Here is a 20,923-nt window from a genome sequence, read left to right as displayed (position 1 = left end):
ATAAGGCAGAGAGCTTCCAAGGAGGGCAATAGTATTATGAAGGTGAGTAAAGAAGACTGTCTTCAAGTATTTGAAATGTTCTTTTACGGAAGAGGGAACAACTTTTTTTGTTGAAAAAAAGGGCAGAATTAAGAGCAATGGGTACAAATGGGAAATTTGATGTGAGGAAAAATTGTTCAGCAATTAGAGCTGTTCAAAAGCGGAATGAGCTCAGGGGCATGTAAATGCTTAACAACCAGCTCTTCAGCATGAAAGGAAAAGAAAAATGCAACACACTTTTAAAGCATCGACATTTTCACATTACTTTCTCCAAAACAATAAATCAAGTACTGATTTGTGCATTTGCAGATTTGTGATGCTAATGCTCATGCTGAAAATTTGGTGGCTCTCAAGGGTGGGTAAGAATCAGCTCCAGCATGTCACTCAGGGAGAGCATGTCATCCCTAGAGGGGAATATACATTATGAAATTTCTTTTTTTAATTTTAATTTTTCTCAATTACATGTAAACAAAAAAATTTAACATTATGCTGAGTTTCAAATTCTCTCCTCTTCCCTTCCTTGAGAAGGCAAATAATTTGATATCAATTACATATGTGTAGTCATGCAAAATATTTCCTTATTAGCCACATCACAAAAGAAAACACAGACCAAAAAACCCCCAAGAATAATAAAGTTTAGAAAGTATGTTTTAGTCTTCATTCTGACACCATTCATTTCTTCTGTAGAAGTAGATGGTGGGTTTTCATCATAAGTGCTTAGGAATTATCTTGGATCATTGTGTTGCTGAGAATAATTAAGTCATTCACAGTTGATCATCCTTACAATATTGTTGTGTACAATGTTCTTCTCGTGCTGTTCCCAGTTCATTTAAGTATTCGGAGGTTTTTCTGAAAGCATCCTGTTCATTGTTTCTTATAGCACAATAGTATTCCATCACAATCAAATACCACAATTTGTACAGCCATTCCTCAACTGATGGGCATCCCTTCGATTTCCAATTCTTTGCCACCACACACAAAAAAAAGAGCTGCTGAAATGATTTTGTACATATAGGTCCTTTTCATTTTTCTTCAATCTCTTTGGGATACAGACCTAGTAGTGGTTTTGCTTGGTCAAAAGGTATGCACAGTTTTATAGATCTTTGGACACAGTTCCACATTGCTCTCCAGAATGGTTAGATCAGTTTACAACTCTAATTTTTCTACTTCCCCTCCAACATTTGTAATTTTCCTTTTCTGTCATGTTAGCCAATCTAATAGGTATGCGGTGGTATCTCAGAGTAAGCAACTTCTTTTACAAAAATTAATAGCACCTTTTACTTTTTGCATCTTTATCATTTCCAGCAATAAGCAATGTCAAACTCCTACCAAGATCAAATCCTCCCTAGTAAATAAGACAAAATAGTTAAACAAAGCTCAGTAACCACTTCTGGTATATTCAGCTTTCTACTCCTGCAGGCATCTGCTTCTCTATCAAGAGGAGGCATTTTTCATGATCTATTCTCTTAAATACCAAGAGATAGGTGCTCAACCCCATCTTTAACCTCGTTGTCACTAGGATCATGAGATCATTCAGTAAGACCCAGTCATTTTACAGATGAGAAAACAGGCTTAGAGAGATGAGGTGACCTGCTCAAAGCCACATAGGTTAATAAATACTTGAGCTGGGCTTTAAACTCAGGGTTTTTATTTGTTTTTGTTTTTCATTCCAAACTTAGTGTCCCATTAGACTATACTGTCCTTATGAGATAGCGACTGTTTTGGTTTTGCCTTTGCATGCTAGCATCTAGGACAGTGCCTTGCCACATAGTCATTTTTAATAAATTAGTTGAAATGGCTTGAGTTTTCTATTACTTGACTCTCCCTTCTCAATCACAGGATGTCAAATCAGCTACTTCACTCCATTTATTACATAGATAAGGAAAATTGGGGCCCAAAGGAAGAGACATTAACTGTCCAAGTCATATGGCAAAGGATTGGAAGAGTAGGGACTAGGTGTCCTGATTTCCAAGACCAGTATTCTTGCCAATACACCAGGCAAAATGTCTTTTCTTGACTTTGGAGGATTAGCTTACTTGAGTCCAGGAGGAATGTTTCAGCTTCTTAGTTATTTTTTTACATTTTTTAGCATTCTTTTGTCTTTCAATTTTTCTCCTTCCTCCCAGCCCCTCCATCACTCATTAAAAAAGCAAACATTATAATACCCATTATACATGGGAAGTCATGCAAAACATTTCTGTATTAGCCTTGGTACCCAAAAAAAAGGAGGATAAAAAAATAAAGTGAAAAACAGTTTGCTCAATCTGCATTCAGAGTTCATCAGGTCTCTCTTCTGGGAATGGAGAGCATTTCTCATCATGCATCCTTCAGAATTGTCTTATATCATTATATTGATCAGAGTATCTAAGTCTTTCACAGATGATCATTGTTACAATGTTTCTGTTACTGTGTACAATGTTCTCCTGGTTCTGTCCACTTCACTCAGCATCAGTTCATATAAGTCTCAGGAGGAATGTTCGTTGAGAAGATTATTCCTGACTGGAGACCAGGGATAGAGGAAAGGGCTTCTTGGGAACCTTTGTGGTACAGTGGAAAGAACTCTGGAGTCAGTGGCTTGGTTTCTAATCACACCCCTACTTATTAAATCCTTGTTTAGACAAGTCATTTAATTTCTCTGGGTCTCAGTTTCCTCATTTTAACATTGAGGGCAATTGGATTCGGCAGCCTCTCAACAATCTTCACATTCTACATCTAATGATTGCTGTTCTGAGGCTTCTGGATGAGTTTCTTCCACGAGAAATTACTTCTTTAAAAGGCCAGAATGAATATTATTCCACTCTCAGGGATCCTCTATAATTAATCGGCTTTTTCTTACAGCTGAACAAACCCTGGGAGGGCCTTGCATTAGCAAAGCTCATAGTGTTCACTGGGTCTACGGGCCTTGTATAGCTGTTTTTGTTTATCGTTCCATGATAAAACTGGACACATATTCCCAAGGTCCTGTTTTATTTCCAAGGGCACAGAAGATCTTTGAATGGCCTCTTAGGGATACAGTGAAGAATTAATCATAAATTATTTCTCTCTCTCTTGGATGATTAAAAAATGTGCTACTCTCCCCACTCCTCTTTCCTTCCACCCAGACCCTTCTTCCAAATGATCCTCTGAGGAACTGATTCAGAATAAAGCAATCAGTCAATAAGCATTTATTCTATGATTTCTATGTGACAGTCACTGTTCTAAGTACAAGGCATACAAAGAAAGAAAACAACAGGGCCTGCCCTCAAGACATTTGTAGTCTAATGGGAGAAAATCTGTAAATAACTAGGTCCGTATAAGATCTATATAGATGGAAGGCAACCTGAGATGGGAAAATGCTAGCAGCTAGGGAAGACCAGAAAACACCTCCAGTAGAAGACATTGAGCTGAGTCTTGAAGGAAACCAGGGAAATGAGGAAGAGGTAAGGAGGGAGAGCGTGAAGAGACAGAGGAGATGGGGGGTCCTGCATAGAAAACAGCAAAGAAGGTCAGCGGTATTATCATTCACTTGTGTCCAATTCTTTGTGACCCTGTGGACCATAGCATGCCAATACTGTCCATGGGGTTTTCTTGGCAATGGTTCTGGTATGGTTTGTCATTTCCTTCTCCAGTGGATTAAGGGAAACGGAGGTTAAGTGACTTACCCAAGGTCACACAGCTAGCAACGTCTCAGGCCAGATTTGAACTTTAATCTTCCTGACTCCAGGTCCAGGGCTCTATGCACTAAGTCACCTAGCTGCCTAAGGTCAGTGTAACTGGATCATGAAGTTCATGAAAGGAAATAAGTGTAAGAAGGCTAGAATGGTAGGAAGGGGTAAGATAATAAAGGGCTTTAAATGCCAAACATAGTGCTTCATGTTTTATTCTGGAGGTAATAGGGAGCCATTGGAGTTTATTGAGTGGTGAAGTAGCATGGTCAGGTCCACATTTTAGAAAAATGACTTCAATAGCTATGTGGAGGATGAATTAGAGAGGGAAGAGTTTGGAGGCAGATAGACCAGTTAGGAGGCAATTGCAATAGTCCAGATGAGAGGGTCCTGAATCGGGGTGGAGGCTGTGTGAGAGGAGAAAAGGGGACATATGAGAGGTGTTGTAAAGGTAGAAACAGTAAAATCTAGCAACTGATTGGCTATGTGGAGTGAGTGAGAGTGAGGAATCAGATGGCTCAGAGAGATTGGGAACTGAGGTAACTGGAAAGACAGTGGTGCTCTTCATGGTACTAGTGAGGTTCAAAGGAGGAGGGGACAGCTTACAGCTGGCCCTGCAACTAACTTGTTCTAGGACCTTGGACAAATCACTTCTGCTATTTGACTCTCAGTTTCCTTATCTGTATAATGGGAATGATAATCTCTTTCCCTGTTTCTCTTCTTGAGGCTCCTAAGAGCTTTTTAAACAGTAGGTGCATAATAAATGTTGGAAGGAATTACTCCATTAACAAGCACTTATTAAATGACTATCATGTGCCTATCAGGCACTGTGCTAGACATATGGAAAACTTACAAAAAGTCAACAGTCCCTGTCCTCAAGGATTTTATAACTTATTGAAGGAATTCTTAACTTTTTTGGTGACATAATAATAGCAAGCGTTTATATAGCCCTTTATGATGGTAAAGTACTTTAACAGATATTACCTCACTTAATCCTCACAGCCACCGTCCAAGCTAGGTGATTTTTTTATCTCTATTTTACAGCTGAGAAAATTGGACCCTACAGAGCTTAAGTGATTTGGCCAAGCTCACACAGCTAGTAAGTGTCTGAAGCCAGACTTGATCTCAGATCTTCCCAATTCTGGGCACCAGTATTCTCTCCATCATGCCTCATGGACCCCTTTGACAGTCTAATGAAACCTATAGACCCCTTCTCAGAGAAATGTTTGAAACAAAATGCATAGGCTTAAGGAGGGGACAAATTTTATTAAACTGGTGATCTAAAGTAATTTTTCAAAATAAGTCAATCGATTCCAGATTAAGAACCATGAATTCTATGAGAATAGGGAAGTATCACCAGCACTTGCTGACTCCCAATTCAGCACCCTGTCTCCTCTGTTTTACTGCTTTACTAATCCTAGTTTTTATTAATAATGGCAATAATCATCATTGGTATTATTGTTCCCATGGTGGTTATTGGATTCCTAGGACATCTTAGAAGAGTCTTATGAGCCTCTGGGACCCTTCGTGGAGCAGCAAAGTCGCTAAAGATCCAGACAAATTCCTGCTTCTCCTGTTTATCTCATCTTTGGTGACTCATTACTATCCACAGGCCACCCTGTGCCCTCAGCAGGACTCAAAATAACGCCTGATCGGGAGCATTGGTTGGTATTTTAGAGGAGGAAGTCAGATCTTGACCCACAGGAGTGAAGCCCTAATGGTGGAATTTCTGGAACTTGGACAAACTTGTGGAGAAGGCATTAGGACCATTTTAGGCCTCATGTCCTCCTTAGAAGGGTACTTGCTTACGCTGTTGACACTGGCCCAAGAATGGGAGGGCAGGAGGGCAGATGAGAGAACTAAATAGAGTAGAAGAATCTAAGAATTTGAGCACTGGAAGGCACTCAACTGACCAACTAGTCCAACCCATATCCAAAAGTGATACCCACTAGAATCTAGCCAGCAACCTCTGCTTGAAAAAGTCCAAGGAGAGGGAAGCTGCAAACTCTCCAGGAAGCTTATGCTTCTTTGGGGTAGGGCTCCGAGCAGGGCTCTGGGGATGGATGCTGGGCCCAGCCTCTCTGTGGGTAGGTGGGAGGCAGAAAGGATTGCAGTGCCTGGGAAGGGAGGTGACTGTGCTCCCTCCACAGGTTCCCTCTTCCAACGGGAGACAGTTACTATGGTAACCTCAGAAAAGGCAGCAGGAAACTCCTGGAGGAAAAGGAGGTTGAGGATGGGGGATGGGAAGAAAATCGAGGGTCATGATGGAGGGGGCAGGGGTCTGTACGGGAAGGAAGGCATCTGAAAGCCTTCTTCACCTACCTGAGGCATGTCTGAGTGGGTGGCAAATGGGAAAGGGCTCCATAAGGTAGGACAGGCAGAAACAGAGAGGGAGAGACAGAGACAAAGAGAGACAGAAAGAGAGACGGACACAAAGAGAGAGAGGAAAGGGGAAAGGGGGGGGGAGGGGCAGACAGGTAGAGCCAGAGACAGGAAGCAACATCCCAACAGACACAGACATACAGACAAAGAGAGTAAGTGAAATAGAAACAAGAGGAACGGGCAGGAACACATTAATAGGCGGACAGATGAGAGAGAGAACCCATCAAAGACACAGACAAACAACAGGCACAAAGGGCAAGAGACTGAGAGAGTGGGCAGACGGAAAACAATATTGGGGGAGGGGAGAAGAGGAACTGGGGAGGAAAAGAGATAAGACAGAGAAAGAGGGAGCAAAGGAGTTCAGAGAGTTGTATAGGGACGTTAGGCTGGGGAGAAATGAATGAGTATAGATAGCCAGACAAACAGGCGGGTATACTGTACATGTACATAGACTGCCTCCACAGGGTCACAGAGTCCCAAGCCCCGACTGGGGAGGGGAGGGCTGGAGTCTTCCCCTCCCCTCTGGTGCAGTTCCTTCCTGCAGGAGAGAATGCGCCTTTAGGACCCTGGCTGACTTGCCTTAGGTTGGACTCCTTCCCACAATCCTGGCCACTGCGGGTACAGGGTGAGATGTTGAAGCTGCAGAGAAATCCAGTGCTGGGGATGGGGGGAGGTGCATAGCGGTGCCGGGATGTCCACCTCCCCCCATATTACCACGTGATTGCAGGGCTCCCATAGCCCATGGCCCAGGTCAGGTAGGGAGGGTTTCTCTGGAGACATCCAAATGAGTGAGAAGCCCACAGCTGCAGGGAGTGTGGGAGGGGGATCACTCCCTTAGGAAGAGAGGCTGGTCCAGCATCTGCAGGGACCCTGCAATCAGGAGCCTCCCGAACTATTTAATGGTGCCCTGGGACAGACAGCTGATCATTCAGTCTGTCTGTTCCACCTCTCTGTCTACCTGCCTAATGTTTAATCTATCAGTCAATCAACTTGCATTTATTAAATGCCTACTATGTACCTGTCACTGTGATAGGTGCTAGTGATGCAAAGACAATGAAGGAAATAGTCCCTTCCCTCTAGAGGCTTGACTTTATGTAGGGTGAGAAAAAGCTTATACAGATAAACACACGCAAATATACAGAGCTGGAGGGAGCAGGAAAAGCTTTCTTGAGGATCTGATCCTTGAACTAAACTTTGAAGGAAACTAGAGATTCTAAGAGATAGAAGTGAGGATGCAAACAGAGCAAATGTGGCAGGCAGGAAATGGAGCGTCACATGTGGAGAACAGCAAGAGAGCCGGTTTGACTGGGTTGGAGAGTGCATGAAAGGGACTTAGGAATAGCACAAAGAAAGATGGAGCCAGGTTGGGAAGGGCCTTCAATGCCAAACAGGAATTTGATCCTAGAGGTAACAGAGACCCAGTGGATTTTATTGAACCAGGGGAGTGACTTCGTCAGTCATGTGCTTTAGGAACATCATTTACCAATCTGATATTAATAACAATTTCTATTTAAGATCTGGACCCTTTATGTTTTAAAATGGCAGCTGGGTGGCACAGTGCTGGAGTCAGGAAGACTCATGTTCCCAAGTTCAAATCTGGCCTCAGACACTTACCAGCTCTTGTGATCGTGGGCAAGTCATTTCACCCAGTTTGTCTCATTTTCCTCTTCTATAAGATGAGCTGAAGAAGGAAATGGCAAACCACTGCAGTATCTTTCTCAAGAAAACCCCAAATAGGATCACAAAGAATCAGACTGAAATGACTAAACAACAATAACAAATGGTTTTAAATGCATGCTGTACTGGGCACCTCCAAAATTGCAACAAAACTGGAAGCCAACAACTTGAATGAACTTTTGAAAGATTTATGGGAGGATATGAACAAGAGGGGAACAGCCGACAAGACATGGGTAGGTTGGGGTCTTTATTGTTGGAGAGAATTCCTATATGGATGAAATCATAGATATGGCGAAGTATTTCAGGTTTACAAAGCTTTTTCCTCACAGTAACTCCCTAAGTAAGGAAGTGGAAGGTTAATTTCCATTGTATGGATTGGAAAACAGAATCTCAGGCAAGGAAATGTTTGAGCCAAGACTGAAACTCTGAGTTTTTGACTCTGAAAGCTTCCAGTGCTTGAGATCAGGACGGTCTGATTTAATCTTTGCAAGGAGCTGAGTAAATTTCCATTAGGTAATCATGCTTGTTTGTGACTCAGAAGATCTGAGTCTGCTTCCCCAAGAGCCTCTGATGCTAGTTATGTGGCCCTAGGCAAGTCACTTTGCTTCCCTTGGCCTTGTTTTCCTCATCTGTAAAATAGGGGTAATCATACTTGCACAACCTAGCTCACAGGTTACTTATGAAGATGCTTTTCATCCCTTAAGCTCTATAGAAGTGTGTTCTATCATTATTATTCCCCGTAGGACCTTGCATATCTATCTACATATATGTGCATGTGTGTATATATATATATACATGTACACATACATAATAATTTATTTTTAATTTTCAACACTCACTTCCATGAGATTTTGAGTTCCTAAATTTTCTCCCTGTTCCTGTTCCTCCTAGGCTATACATGTACATTCATATTAAACATATTTTTCACATTAGTCATGATGTAAAAAAGAATTGAAACTAATGAGAACCACGAGAAAGAAAAAAAACAAGAGAAAAGGAGAGTAAATAGTCTGCTTCCCTTTGCATTCAGACTTCAGAGTTCTTTCTCTGGATGTGGACAGCATTTTCCATCATGAGTCTTTTGAAGTTGTCTTAGGTCCTTGCATTGATGAGAAGAGCAAAGTCTATCAAAGTCAGTCATAGCACAACATGGTTATAACTGTGTACAATGTTCTCCTGGTTCTGCTCATTTCACTCAGTATCAGCTCATGTAAGTCTTTCCAGGCTTTTCTGAAGTCTGCCTGCTCATCATTTCTTATAGCACAATAGGATTCCATTACCTTCGTATGCCACAACTTGTTCAGCCATTCCCCAGTTCATGGACATCCCCTCAATTTCCAATTCTTTGCCATCACAAAAAGAGCTGCTATTATTTCTGTACATGTGGGTCCTTTTCCCATTTTTATAATTTCTTTGGGCTACAGACTTAGAAGAGGTATTGCTGGGTCAAAGGGTATGCACATTTTTGTAGCCCTTTGGGCATAGTTCCAAATTGCTCTCCAGAATGGTTGGATTAATTCACAACTCCACCAATAATGCATTAGTGTTCCAACTCTCCCATATCTTCTCCAGCATTTATCATTTTCCTGTTTTATCATGTTAACCAATTTGATAGGACCTTGCATATATTAAAGCTTAATAATTGCTCGCTTGTTAAATTGGAGGACGTTGGCTTGAGAGTCAGAGGATATAGGTTCAAATCCTGGCTCTGCCCCTTAGATCTGTACTGTCTTGGACAAATTACTTCACTTTCTTGTGCCTCAGTTTCCTCATCTGTAAAATTATGAGTTTGGACTCAGTGGCTTCTGAGGTTCCTTCCAGTTCTGGATGTATGGTCCATCTTTAACCTAACTCCTCCCAATTCCTCTTTGGCCAGCACTAAAAACAGTACCTGGCACATAGTAGGCATTTAAGAAATGTTTGTTGATTTGTTGCCTTAGTCACAAGCATCTTAGGGTTCTGCTCTGCCATATTCCTGCATGTGTGTGTGTATTTATCAGAGCCCCAGCCCCAAACTGGCCCATAGGCAGGAAACCTGACCTTGTGTCTTGGCTCTGTCACTGTCTCTCTGCAACTTTAGATAAGTCCCTTCCCCTCTCCACATCGCAGATTCTTCGTCCATAAAACGAAGGGTTTGGACAAGATGATCTCTAAGTGATTGCTTCCAGTTCTAAATCCTATAATCTGGTGATCTTCTGGGTAAAGGAATTTAGCGACCATTCTGGATTTGCTCCTGCATGGAAGGTGATTTAGCTGACTGCTGCCATCTGCTGACCAGAGCCCTTCTTGCACCTTTTAGAATGCAAAGGAAGAAAGCTTGGCTTCCAGCTGCAGACAGAACCCTTAGACGTCATCCCAGGCATCCCCTTGCCTTCAGAAGTGTCTCACCTCTGCTCTCAACACCAGTCCCTCCAGCTTCCTGTTTTGATTCCCTTTACCCCTCAATATTCAGGAAGTTCTTCCTTAGGTCTCCCTGCAACTATGGATGAATGTCAGGAATGGTGGGAGGGTGATAGAGCCTTCACCCTGCACTTGGCCAAGGGAACATTCTGGTTCATGTCAAGGAAAATCCTTCAGTGACCATCCCACATTCCCCCAAACCCTGGCTTATTCATGTTTCATAGAAATATAACCAGTTGCATGAGTCAGCCTCATGTCTGCAGAAAAAATATTATGATTCCTTTCGTACTTCCTTATGTTTTAAAGGAGGACCCCACAATGATAATGACAGGTTCCATTTCCATGGAACTTTGACGTTTAAGGAGCATTTTTCTGACAAGTGATGAAACAGCCCAGTTGAGGCAGGTCGTCCAAAGATTATTATTTTTTATTATTTATATTATTATTATGATTTCATAAATGAGGAAACTTGCACTCAGAAGATTGAAATGAATTGCTCAAGATCACAAAGCTAGTAAGTACTGTCTGTGAAACAAATTCCAGGGCTCCTGACTCTAGCTCTCTTTCAGCTGATACCACAAAGCTCTTATAATATAATACATAATATATAGTATAAAATAGTACTCATATAATAATATCTAACTTATTTAGCACAATATTCCAGGCACTTTTTTAATTAAGTGCTTTACAATTATTATATCATTTGATCCTTACAACAACCCTGGGAGATAGGTGCTGTTATTATCTCCAATTTACAGATGGGGAAACTGAGGCAAATAGGTTAAGTGACTTGCCCAAGGTCACACAGTAAGCATCAGAGGTTGGATTTGAGCTCAGATCTTCCAGATTCTAAGCCTAGCACTCTATCCACTATACCACCAGCTGCTATACCAAGGAAAACTCACACAACCTCTCAGTACCCCAAGGAACTTCCACCTATTGCCCCTCATTCTGACCTCTGGAGCCAGGCAAAATAAATCTAATCTCTCCTCTCAAAAAAAGAAAATGAGTTAGAATGGTGTAGCCTGTCCCTGATGGAGCCATGTTGACTTTCAGAGATTGTGATTTACTTTTTTAAAATACTAAAATACTAACCATAGTTTTCCAAGAATCGAAAGCTCATAACTTCCTAACTCTTCCCTTTCTTTGAAAATCTCTCTCTAGTTCTATGGGCTGAGTTTTTTTTCTGGAGTTTTTCTAAGGTCATTAACAGTAGCCCAGCAATCCCATCAGCCTGATCTTTAAGTGTCCTGTGACTACAGTTTGTTAGGTCTGATGACTTGAACTCACTCAGAGAAGCACTTCGGTGCACTGTTACTATCTCACTTATCTTGGATTCTGAGACCTTGTTAATCATTTTTGTCCTATCTTTCCCAATCTGAAGACCATTTTCCTTGTAAAGAAACGTACCTCGATGAACCTGTGATCTCACCATCACTGATGTCTGCTTTGTCGCTCTTCCCTCCCAACCAGAACACCTGAGGAGCAGCCTGGAAGGACCTAAACCACTGAACTACCCCTGGGTCTTTATGTCCTCATTTTATGTCCATCACCAAGCTCATACCCTCTCCCACTTCTGAGAATTGTGATAAACTCGTGAGTGTGATTACCTCTGGAAAGAATGTTAATGGATTTCTCTGCTGTCCCCCTCACCATCTTTGTGACTTCCTAGACAATAATTCCCTTCCCCCTGATTACCACAGGAAGTGAACCGAAAGTAGTCATGTTCCAAAATGCAAAGTGAAGCCTTCCAGTACTCTTGTCCAGAAGTTGACTCATGAAATATCCACATGGCAGATTGCATCAGACAAAACTTGCTGCATGTATTTTTAAGGGCTGGACCAGTCTCCCATTCCATAAGCCAATCAGCATGCAAAATTGACACCAAATAAATAAAAGGTGATTGAAGGAGAGGAATAGAAGCTGGAGGAGAGGGGAGATTTCAGGAAAGAACTCATATAGAAAATGGCATTTGAGTCAAGCTTTGAATGAATTTTAAGAGAGGGAGGTAAAGATGGGACATATCTCAGGAATAGGGAACAGCCATGCCAATATGGGAAATAGAATAGTGTGTGAAGGAAAAGCAAGAAGGCAAGATTGGTTGAATCAGAGAGTGTACGAAGGGAAATAACATATAAATAAAACTGGTTGGAAAGGTAGAACAAAGAAGAGACCTTAGAGAACATCTGGTCCAATCTTCCTTCCCTTCTCCCATTTGCTTTTTCTTTTTTACAGAGAAGTCAAACTGAGGCCCAGGAAGGAGAAATTATTTGCCCAATAACATACAATGATTCAGGAACAAAGCCAGGAATACAACTCAAGTCTTTCAATTCCTATTCCCCCTACATTACTTGTCTCCCTTATGCATTCAAAAAAATATTGTTTTATATTGTTTTCCCAATAACAACTTCCTTGCCCTATAACAAAGTATTATAATTAGGCAAAACAAAATGACACATTGATCATGTCTGACAATGTCTACCTCATTTCAAACCTGTAACCTATCACTTGTCTGAGAGGAAGGAAATCAATTTTTTCCATTGGACCTCTGCAACTGAGTTGGTCAGTTCATTGGATTGATCTCTGATTTTTTTTGTATTGTTTTTCACATTTTTGAAGTCCTCATGTATGTTGTTCTTTTGGTTCTACTTACTTTATTCTGCATCCGTTCATATAAATCTTCCCATGTTTCTCTGGATTCCCCCATCTGTTTTCTCAGGGAACAAGAGTATTTTATTAAATTTCCATACTATAATTTATTTGGCCATTCTACAGTTGATGAGCGCCCACTTGGTTTCTAGATTTTTGCTGTCACAGAGGGTGCTGCATTGAATATTTTGGTCTATGTGGGATCTTTTTATCTTTCACCTCTTTAGAGAGTATGTACCTCCCTAGTGGAATTGCAGGGTCAAAGGATATGAAGAGTTCTGAGATTTTTCTTAAATAATTTCAAATTCTTTTCTAGAAAGGTTGGACCAAGTGACAGCTCCATCAACAGTATATCAGTGTACTGACCTTCCCATAGCCCCTCCAGCATTCATTGTTCCAATCCTTTATCATCTTTTTCAATTTGCCAAGTGTGAGGTGAAACCTCAGAGATATTTCAATTTCCATTTCTCTTATCAAATGGGATAATATGACAAAAAGTTTAAAAAGCCAAAAAAAGGAAAAATATGTAAAGCATGTTGTAAGTCTTACAGTGGTGTATAAATTCTGTCTATATTATTATTACAGATTTGGAGTATTTGAAATATGGTTGTTGGTCATTTGCGTTTCTTTTCCCTTCTTGTTTCTTCCAGCACCTCCCTCTAGATGGAGAGTTTATCTTGGCTCCTGGTGCTGGCTTCGCTGCATATGATGGCGCCTCTGATCCCAGTTCAGATTCAGGTGGTACATAACATGGCTTGCTCAGAATGGGCAACAGCCCTTCAGGGTGAGCTCTTTCTTCCTAGAGAATGCAGGGGTACCCCCAGGGCAAGGCTATATTTCCTCCATCAGACTCCTTGCTCCTTGAAGGTGGGATATTGTCCCTACGTTTTGTTTCTTCCTCCTATAATACCTAGAATAGGGATCATGAAATTGTTTTGAGTGTCTCAGTCTCTGCCCCTTTACTCAGCCTGTCCCCCATGCCTGGAATGCTCTACTTCCTCAATTCCACTTTTGAGAATCTCTAGTATCCTTCAAAGTTCACATCAAGCACTACCTTGTATGTGAAGATTTTCCTTTTATTTTTGTTTTAATGTTTTTGTAACTTTTATTGAAATCATTTTTACATTATTTTTACATCATAAAACTCCCTCCTCCCTCTCCCAGAGTCATCCCTTATAATAAAAAAGAGATAGGGGGAGGAAAAGTTAAGTAAAACTAACCAACACATTAACCCAGTCCAATATCATGTGCAGTTTTCTTTACCCATAGTCCCCCATGTCTGCAAAAGTAGGGGAGGTGCATTCTCATAACTCTTCTTTAGGGGAAACTTTGTCATAATTTAGTTTTTATTTTTGTTGTTACTTTTTAAAAAAACTTACATTGTGTGATCACTGTGTTTTCCTGATATACTTTGCGTCAGTTCATATAAGTCTTCAGGTGCTTCTCTGTATTTGTAGTCTTACAGCACAGTAATATGTCATATTCATATGCTATATGAAGTCTCAATGGGTGATTATCTGCCTTGTTACCAGTTCTTTGTTAGAAAAAGTGCTACTACAGAGATTCTGGGAGTATTTCTGTGTATATGAGGCCTTTCTTTTTGTCTTTAGTCACTTTTTTTTTTTTTTTTTTAGCATAAATACAAATGGAATTCCACAGTGTTTGGAACAATTCATAGCTCCATCAACAGTATCAGTATGCCTATATTCGTGCCCCCAACTGCTACTACCTTCTTCTCCTACCTTCCTCAAATTAGCTAGTATTCATTTTATATACTTATAGATTTGTTGAATATTGCCTTTGCCGATATGATGTAACCTCCTTGAGGGCAGGAATGGCTTCTTTTTTGTTTTTGAACCACCAGAGTCCAGTATAGCACTTTGCATGCAGTATGTACTTAGTAACTGCTTGTTGGTTGACTGATTGATAGTGGTCCTTAGGACTATTGACAGACTTGTTTAGTACTTTGAGTGGCAAGATAACACCCATGTCTCAATCTCAGGGCCTCTGGCTTGGCCCTCATTGGCAATACTGCCTTTGATTTCTTTCTTAGATCACAACATCCACTTCCTAAATGCTGATCGGTATAGCTGGTATGATCCCAGCTTGTGGCATACAGACCTACAAAAGAATGACCACCTATTCTCTGTGGATACTGAACGTATCCCCTGTCGCCAGGATGATGTCATCTTCCCACCAGAAACCTCCTTCCGTGTAGACCTGGGGGCTGGTGGCCGGACCATCAGCCTCCATAGTATATCCATCCTGGGCCAGGTGAGTAGGGTTGAGACCTTGTGTAGCATATTGTACAAACCAGGAATCTGAATCTGTTTCCCTTCCCTAGGTGGGGAGAATTTTAGCTATCCTCCCCCATCTGAAGATCATGGAGAATGCATCCTTTACTAGGATAATATAAAAAAGTAGTGTGGAGCAGTGGAAAGAATCCTAAATTGGTAGTCAGGGGATAAAGACTTCCTGATACCCTGATACCTTTGACTAGCATGACCTCTTATTAGCATCCCTTGTTAATGGGAAGTATAATTTTTTTCCAAACTGGAAAGAGAGATTATAAGATAATGGGAGGAGGATATTGCATTGAGAGAAGAGGAGAGGAAGGGAAGTCTGGGAACTTTTGAGCTCCTGAAAGGGGAAAGGGGGCCTAGAAATACAGACATGCACCCTCATCAGTGACCAGTTAATCGCAAGTGAAGCTTATTGCCACACTGAACTGAATATAATCAAGAGCCTTGTTTGGTTCACTGGCCCACTTAAGGATCTCCTTGGATAGGAATTTTGCTACTATTGGGACCTGGTGAATTTATCCTCTTTCCACTTTCTCTTTCTCCCCTAACTCAAACTGCCTGGCAAACTATTATCTCAGTAATTGCCTACTCCTTTAAATAGTGTTCATTTTGATCAAGTGTTTATTCTAAAAGAGAAGATCATGCAATAGGGATAGAAAAAAGGGAGCCAATCCATGGACCAATAACGCTAAAATTAATTAAAAGCCTATACCAAGTCAGAGTCTGACTGTCTGTCTCTGTCTTTCTCTCTGTGTCCATCTGTCTCTCTTTCTGTCTCCATCTCTCTATGTTTCTCTCTGTCTCTCTATGTATGTCTGTCTCTCTCTCCAGCTCTCTTCCCCACCTCTCTCACCCTGCTTCCCCCTCTCTTTCTCTGTTTCTATCCTTCTCTCTGTCTTCTTCTCTCTGTTTCTGTGTCTTTAGTTGTCTATCTCTCCTTTTTTCCTCCACCAGAAGGGGTTTCGCTAGCTACATGGCTTTAAACAAGTACCTCCATTCACTCCTCTGGGCTTCTATTTCTCTAGTTGTCAAAGGGATTATTAATATTATTATTATTTACAGTAATTCTGGGTTTGGGGGGGGTGGGTCTTTGCCCTACAGAAGTTCAATACGGATCAGGAGCTGGCTGCCTATCTGGCCAGCAGCACTGGGAAGTTACAGTTCCATGGAGCTGGTTCTCTGAGGCTGGCCCCTTACCCCTGTGAGGACCCTTCGGGCTGTGAATGTGGGAATGATGAGGTGAGCCCTGGAGCCCCCTACACCTCCCATCTCAGTGTGAAGCTGAAAAAGGAACTTAGAAATTATTTAGTTCAGAAAGAACAAGAACATGATACACAAAACTGAATGCTGTATAATTATAATAGTCCTGCTTGGCCCTGGAAAAACACTGAGAAAATGCACCTTTCCCTTCATTGTAGATGTGAGAGACTAAGGGTAGGGAATAGATGGTGTATACTGTCAGAAAAGTTCAATGTATTGTTTGGTTTTGATGAACCAAAATGGAGTAGGTGAAGGGATAAATCTGGAAAGGTAGGTTGAAGGCTAATTAAGAAAGATCTGCAATGCAGTGGGGAGTCCCTGATTGATCCTTGAGCCAAGAAGTAGCATAGTCAGATCTATGTCTTGGGAAGATGACTCAGAGGATACATACATGACGGTATGGCTTGGGGAGACCTGGTGTGGGGGCATTATAGCTATCCAAATGGGAAGTGAGAAGAAATGGGCCTGGAAGAGAATGACAGTTAAAAAAGGAAGGAAAGAACAAAGGAAAGAAGGAAGAAAGGAAGGAAGAAAGGAAGGAAGGAAGGAAGGAAGGAAGGAAGGAAGGAAGGAAGGAAGGAAGGAAGGAAAGAAGGAATAACATCTAAGAATGCCTTCTCACATTGCTCAAATCCTCTCCAACCCCCATGTGACTTGAAATTCTTCTTGTCCTCCAAGGTTTAGCCCAGGCTCCATTTCCTTTGTGAAACTCTCCCTAATTCCCCCAGCTGGACAGATCCCTCCCTCCTCTGAATGCTCACACACTTTGTCCCACTCTCATGACTTTGATCACACTCTGAATTATTATTTCATGGTTTTACTCATCCCACTCTTGTCCCCCCTCCTCCTGGACTAGGTTGTGAACTGCCTGGAGGCTCAAGGTCAAGGACCTTATGTACCCTCCGTGTACCCTCACCCACTCACCCACATCCACAAGCAAAGGCATGAGGGATTCTGGGTGTTTGCTGACTGTACTTGATGGATGCCGTTCCAGGTGGAGGCTTGGATCTGTGCCTCTCTGCTCCAGACCTCTGGTGGTCGCTGCCCCAAATCTGCCTGCCAAAATGCCCTGAAGCCTGTGGGCCAGTGCTGTGAGATCTGTGGTAAGCAGGAGCCCCTGAGATGGGGTAGGTAAGGATAGCTCTTCTAGAGCCAGAGGAAGGATATTTGCTTTCAAAGACAGAATTAACCTAAGAGAATTTATTCCACACTCACTGTTCTGTAGGCACTGTGCTAAGCAGTAGGGATATTCTTGTTTTTCAATCCTTTAGTCACGTCCAACTTTTTGTGTCCCCATGAACGTTAGCCCACCAGGCCACTATCTCTCAAAGTTTGTCCCAGGTCATGTTTGTGGTTTCTATGACACTCTGTAGCCATCTTTCTCCTTTTGCCTTCAACCTTTCCCAACATCAGGGTTTTTTCCAGTGAGTCTGGTCTTCTCATTATGTGACCAAAGTATTCAAGCTTCAGCTTTAGTATTTGACCTTTCAGTGAATAGCCTGAATTAATTTATGTAAGTATTAACTAATTTGACCTCCTAGCTGTCCAAGGGATTCTCAAAAGTCTTCTCCAGCACCACAATTAAAAAACATCAATTCTGCCTCACTCAGCTTTCCTTAAAGTCCAACTCTCACAGTCATACGTTGCTAGTGGAAAACCCATGGTTTTGACTGTGCAGACCTTTGTCAGCAAGGTGATGTCTCTGCTTTTTAGTATACTCTCTAGATATAGCGTTCCTATACAGAACAATAAGGGATTTGTTTTGTGAAGTTTGGATTCAGTCAAAGGGCCACACTTGAGGAACTAGAGGGTCACCTGTGGTCTCAAGGCCGCCGCTTCCGCACCCCTGATAGTCCAATTCCCTCATCATGCAAATGAAGACTTTGAGACTCTGTGAGGGGAAGTCCATAATCTCGTAGCTAATCGAGGACCAGAGCAGGCGCAAGACCCCAGGACTCCTGACATTCAGCCGAGGACCCTTTGATCCCTTCAAGAGCAGCCTTAGCTCTTACACATGCCCTGCAATTTCTAGAAACCTGTCATGGGGAGAGCTGGGGGGCAGGCACACAGTCATGGGTTGGTTAGTGGGTAAATCCCTGTGGGCTCCCCAGAGGAGGAGGAGTCCACAATTTTCCTCTTTCCCTGTTCCTCAGGAGCCATGCTCTTCCTCAAGTACACCCAAGCCTTTGATCTCAACCAGTACAAGCAGAGGCTGCTACATACCTTCCTGGAACTGGTAGTGTGAATTTGGGGGTGAAGTGGGGCTGAGGGAGGGAGGGAAGCCTGCCAGGCCCCAGGCCTCTTTCCCTAGGCTCTTCCATACTGTCCCAGGAGTCTTTCAGATTCCTCTGAACTGAGATGTTTAGGGAAAGTTGAGATCCAGCCTCTGAGTACATTTCAGAAGAAAGGTCAGGATCTCCCATCCCTCCTCTCCTCTCCCCTCAGTCATCTGCCTTAGTTCATCATTCCTGAAATTCATTCCGGGAGGACTGGCCTCCCTTCCAGCTTGGGGGAAACTTCCTCCCTCCCTCCCAGCACTCCATACCTTCTCTGTCCACCACCTCTTCTCCCTTTCTCCTTTTATGTCTCCTTCTCTCCTACACTTTTCTCCTCTCTTTGTCCTCTCCAGGCAGCTAGGTGGTGCAGTGAATAGAGCCCTGGGCCTAGATTTAGGAGGACCTGAGTTCAAATCCCCCTTCAGACACTTACTGTGACCTTAGTCAAGTTACTTAAACTCTGTCTCATTCAGTTTTTTCAGTTGTAAAATGGAGAAATAAAAACACATCTTCCAGGGTTGTGTATAGCACACAGCACAGTGCCTAGCATATCTATTGTTCAATCATCCAGTCATGTCCTCCTCTTCATGGCTCCATGGATCATAGCATGCCAATGCTGGGTTTTTTTGGCCAAGATGTTGGAGTGGTTTGCCATTTCCTTCTCCAGTGGATTAAGGCAAACAGAAGTGAAGTGACTTGCCCAAGGTCACACAACTAGTGTGAGTGTCTGAGGCTGGATTTGAACCTACGACTTCCTGACTCTAGGCCCAGTACTTCAGCCATTGAGTCATTTCGCTGCCTCCAACCTAGCATACAGTAGGTGCTTAATAAATGCCTGTCTCCTTCCTCTTTCCTCATTCCTGCTTCCCTTCAACGAGACTATGAGGAAAGAGTGGTCAGAGATTACTGTTCACATGTTGCTGACTCCTTCCAGCCTCTGCTCCCTGGGGAGCCTTTGGAGAGAGAGGATCAAGTTTTCTGGGTTCCAGCCTGAGGGCTGAGGCTCAGGCTGGGATTCTTTACCATGTCCTCCTCTAACCCTCACTGAGAGTGTCCATGCAGAAAGTCCAATGGCCTACTTCAACAAAAGAGGACATCCTATCCACCTCAGGCCACATCATTAGGCTGCCCCCTTCACTACCAAACTTACTGCCTCTGTTCCCCCAAGCTGAACCTACCCTCCTTCAGGACCTCCTCTTCTCCCCATACTTTCAGTCTGACTCTATGCTCCCCATTTTGCCCCTTCCCTTAGGGACCAGTATAGCCACACCCCACCCAGGCCCTCAAGTTCCCCACAGCCTAGTCACCCTCTTGGAGGATGAACTGTCCACCCTACTCCGCCCCAGACCTTAGGCTCACCCCATGCCATCCTCAGCCCCAGGCTTCAGGGGTGCGCATGGCCATCTCAAAAGTACGCAGGGAGTCCGCTCTGCGAGGGTCAGGGCATACAGTGCGTGGAAAACGACAGGCTGAGACCGTGACACAGATCCAGCTGGTGCTGACCGATGATGGAGCCGGGCCTGAGGCAGGAAGGGCAGCTGCAGATGTGGCCCGGATCATCCTCACTGAGGTGGTTGAGCAAGGTATGGTCCCCACTGTGCTCCCTCACTGCGCCCTGCCCCAATCAGGCTCCTCAAAGAGACTCGGCCCTGTCCTGCTGGGTCCAGAGGAAGACCAAGCAGGGGCATCAGGCAGTCTCTCTTAGCACTGACTTTCCCAACTCATACCTCCATTTCAGCAGCCCCACTAATCCTTCCTCCACCAGGAAGCCTTCTTTGTGATCCTTCACAATGGGGCGAGGGGTTCTTTACAGTTTCCAAAGCACTTTCCTAATCACTGGGCTGTCATAGCATGCCTCAGAGAAAGATAAGATAGGTGCTTTAATCTCCATTTCATGGAGGAGGAAACTGAGACTCAGAGCAGAAAAGTGACATAAAGTATCATATAAAATGACAAGTAATACCTGCTTGTCTGGAGTTACCTAGATTCAGGTCAGCTTCCTTGGGCACCAGCTCCTAGAATTAGAGCCAGTCTCCTGGGAGACTGCCTTCAGGCACAGAGCTTTCACTTTTTACCTTGTTATAAACCTTCTTTGACCATTATGACCTCAGTCAGGAACCTTGACTTTCCTGGCCTCAACCTCTGAGCCTTCTGGGCTTCCTGGGTTCAAAGATATACCCTGTCCCCCTTCCCCCAGTTACAGGGAGCTAAGTGGTGCAATGGATAGAGTGTTGGATCTAAAATTGGAAAGACCTTAGTTCTAATTCTGCCTTAGACTCTGGGTGATCTTAGG

The 20,923-nt window shown here is 42.9% G+C and overlaps 1 protein-coding gene across 2 annotated transcripts in view; it reads left to right on the top strand.

The window, feature by feature from the left end:
• The window catches only part of AMN (amnion associated transmembrane protein), a 92,490-nt gene that overhangs the window by 62,475 nt on the left and 9,092 nt on the right, over positions 1–20,923 (top strand). Inside the window, exons 1-7 of one of the 2 annotated variants that reach the window (XM_072630160.1) lie at positions 11,664–11,738; positions 13,442–13,529; positions 14,845–15,065; positions 16,196–16,333; positions 17,349–17,457; positions 18,508–18,590; positions 20,006–20,213. In XM_072630160.1, coding sequence (XP_072486261.1) covers positions 11,685–11,738; positions 13,442–13,529; positions 14,845–15,065; positions 16,196–16,333; positions 17,349–17,457; positions 18,508–18,590; positions 20,006–20,213 — 901 coding nt within the window. In that variant the 5' untranslated portion in view covers positions 11,664–11,684. Of the gene's footprint in view, positions 1–11,663; positions 11,739–13,441; positions 13,530–14,844; positions 15,066–16,195; positions 16,334–17,348; positions 17,458–18,507; positions 18,591–20,005; positions 20,214–20,923 lie in introns of those variants that run through there. The other variant, XM_072630159.1, reaches the window with a different exon arrangement.

The sequence above is a fragment of the Notamacropus eugenii genome, chromosome 1 (genome assembly GCF_028372415.1).
Source record: "Notamacropus eugenii isolate mMacEug1 chromosome 1, mMacEug1.pri_v2, whole genome shotgun sequence".
NCBI lineage: Eukaryota > Metazoa > Chordata > Mammalia > Diprotodontia > Macropodidae > Notamacropus > Notamacropus eugenii.
This window is presented reverse-complemented; position numbering and strand designations above follow the sequence as displayed.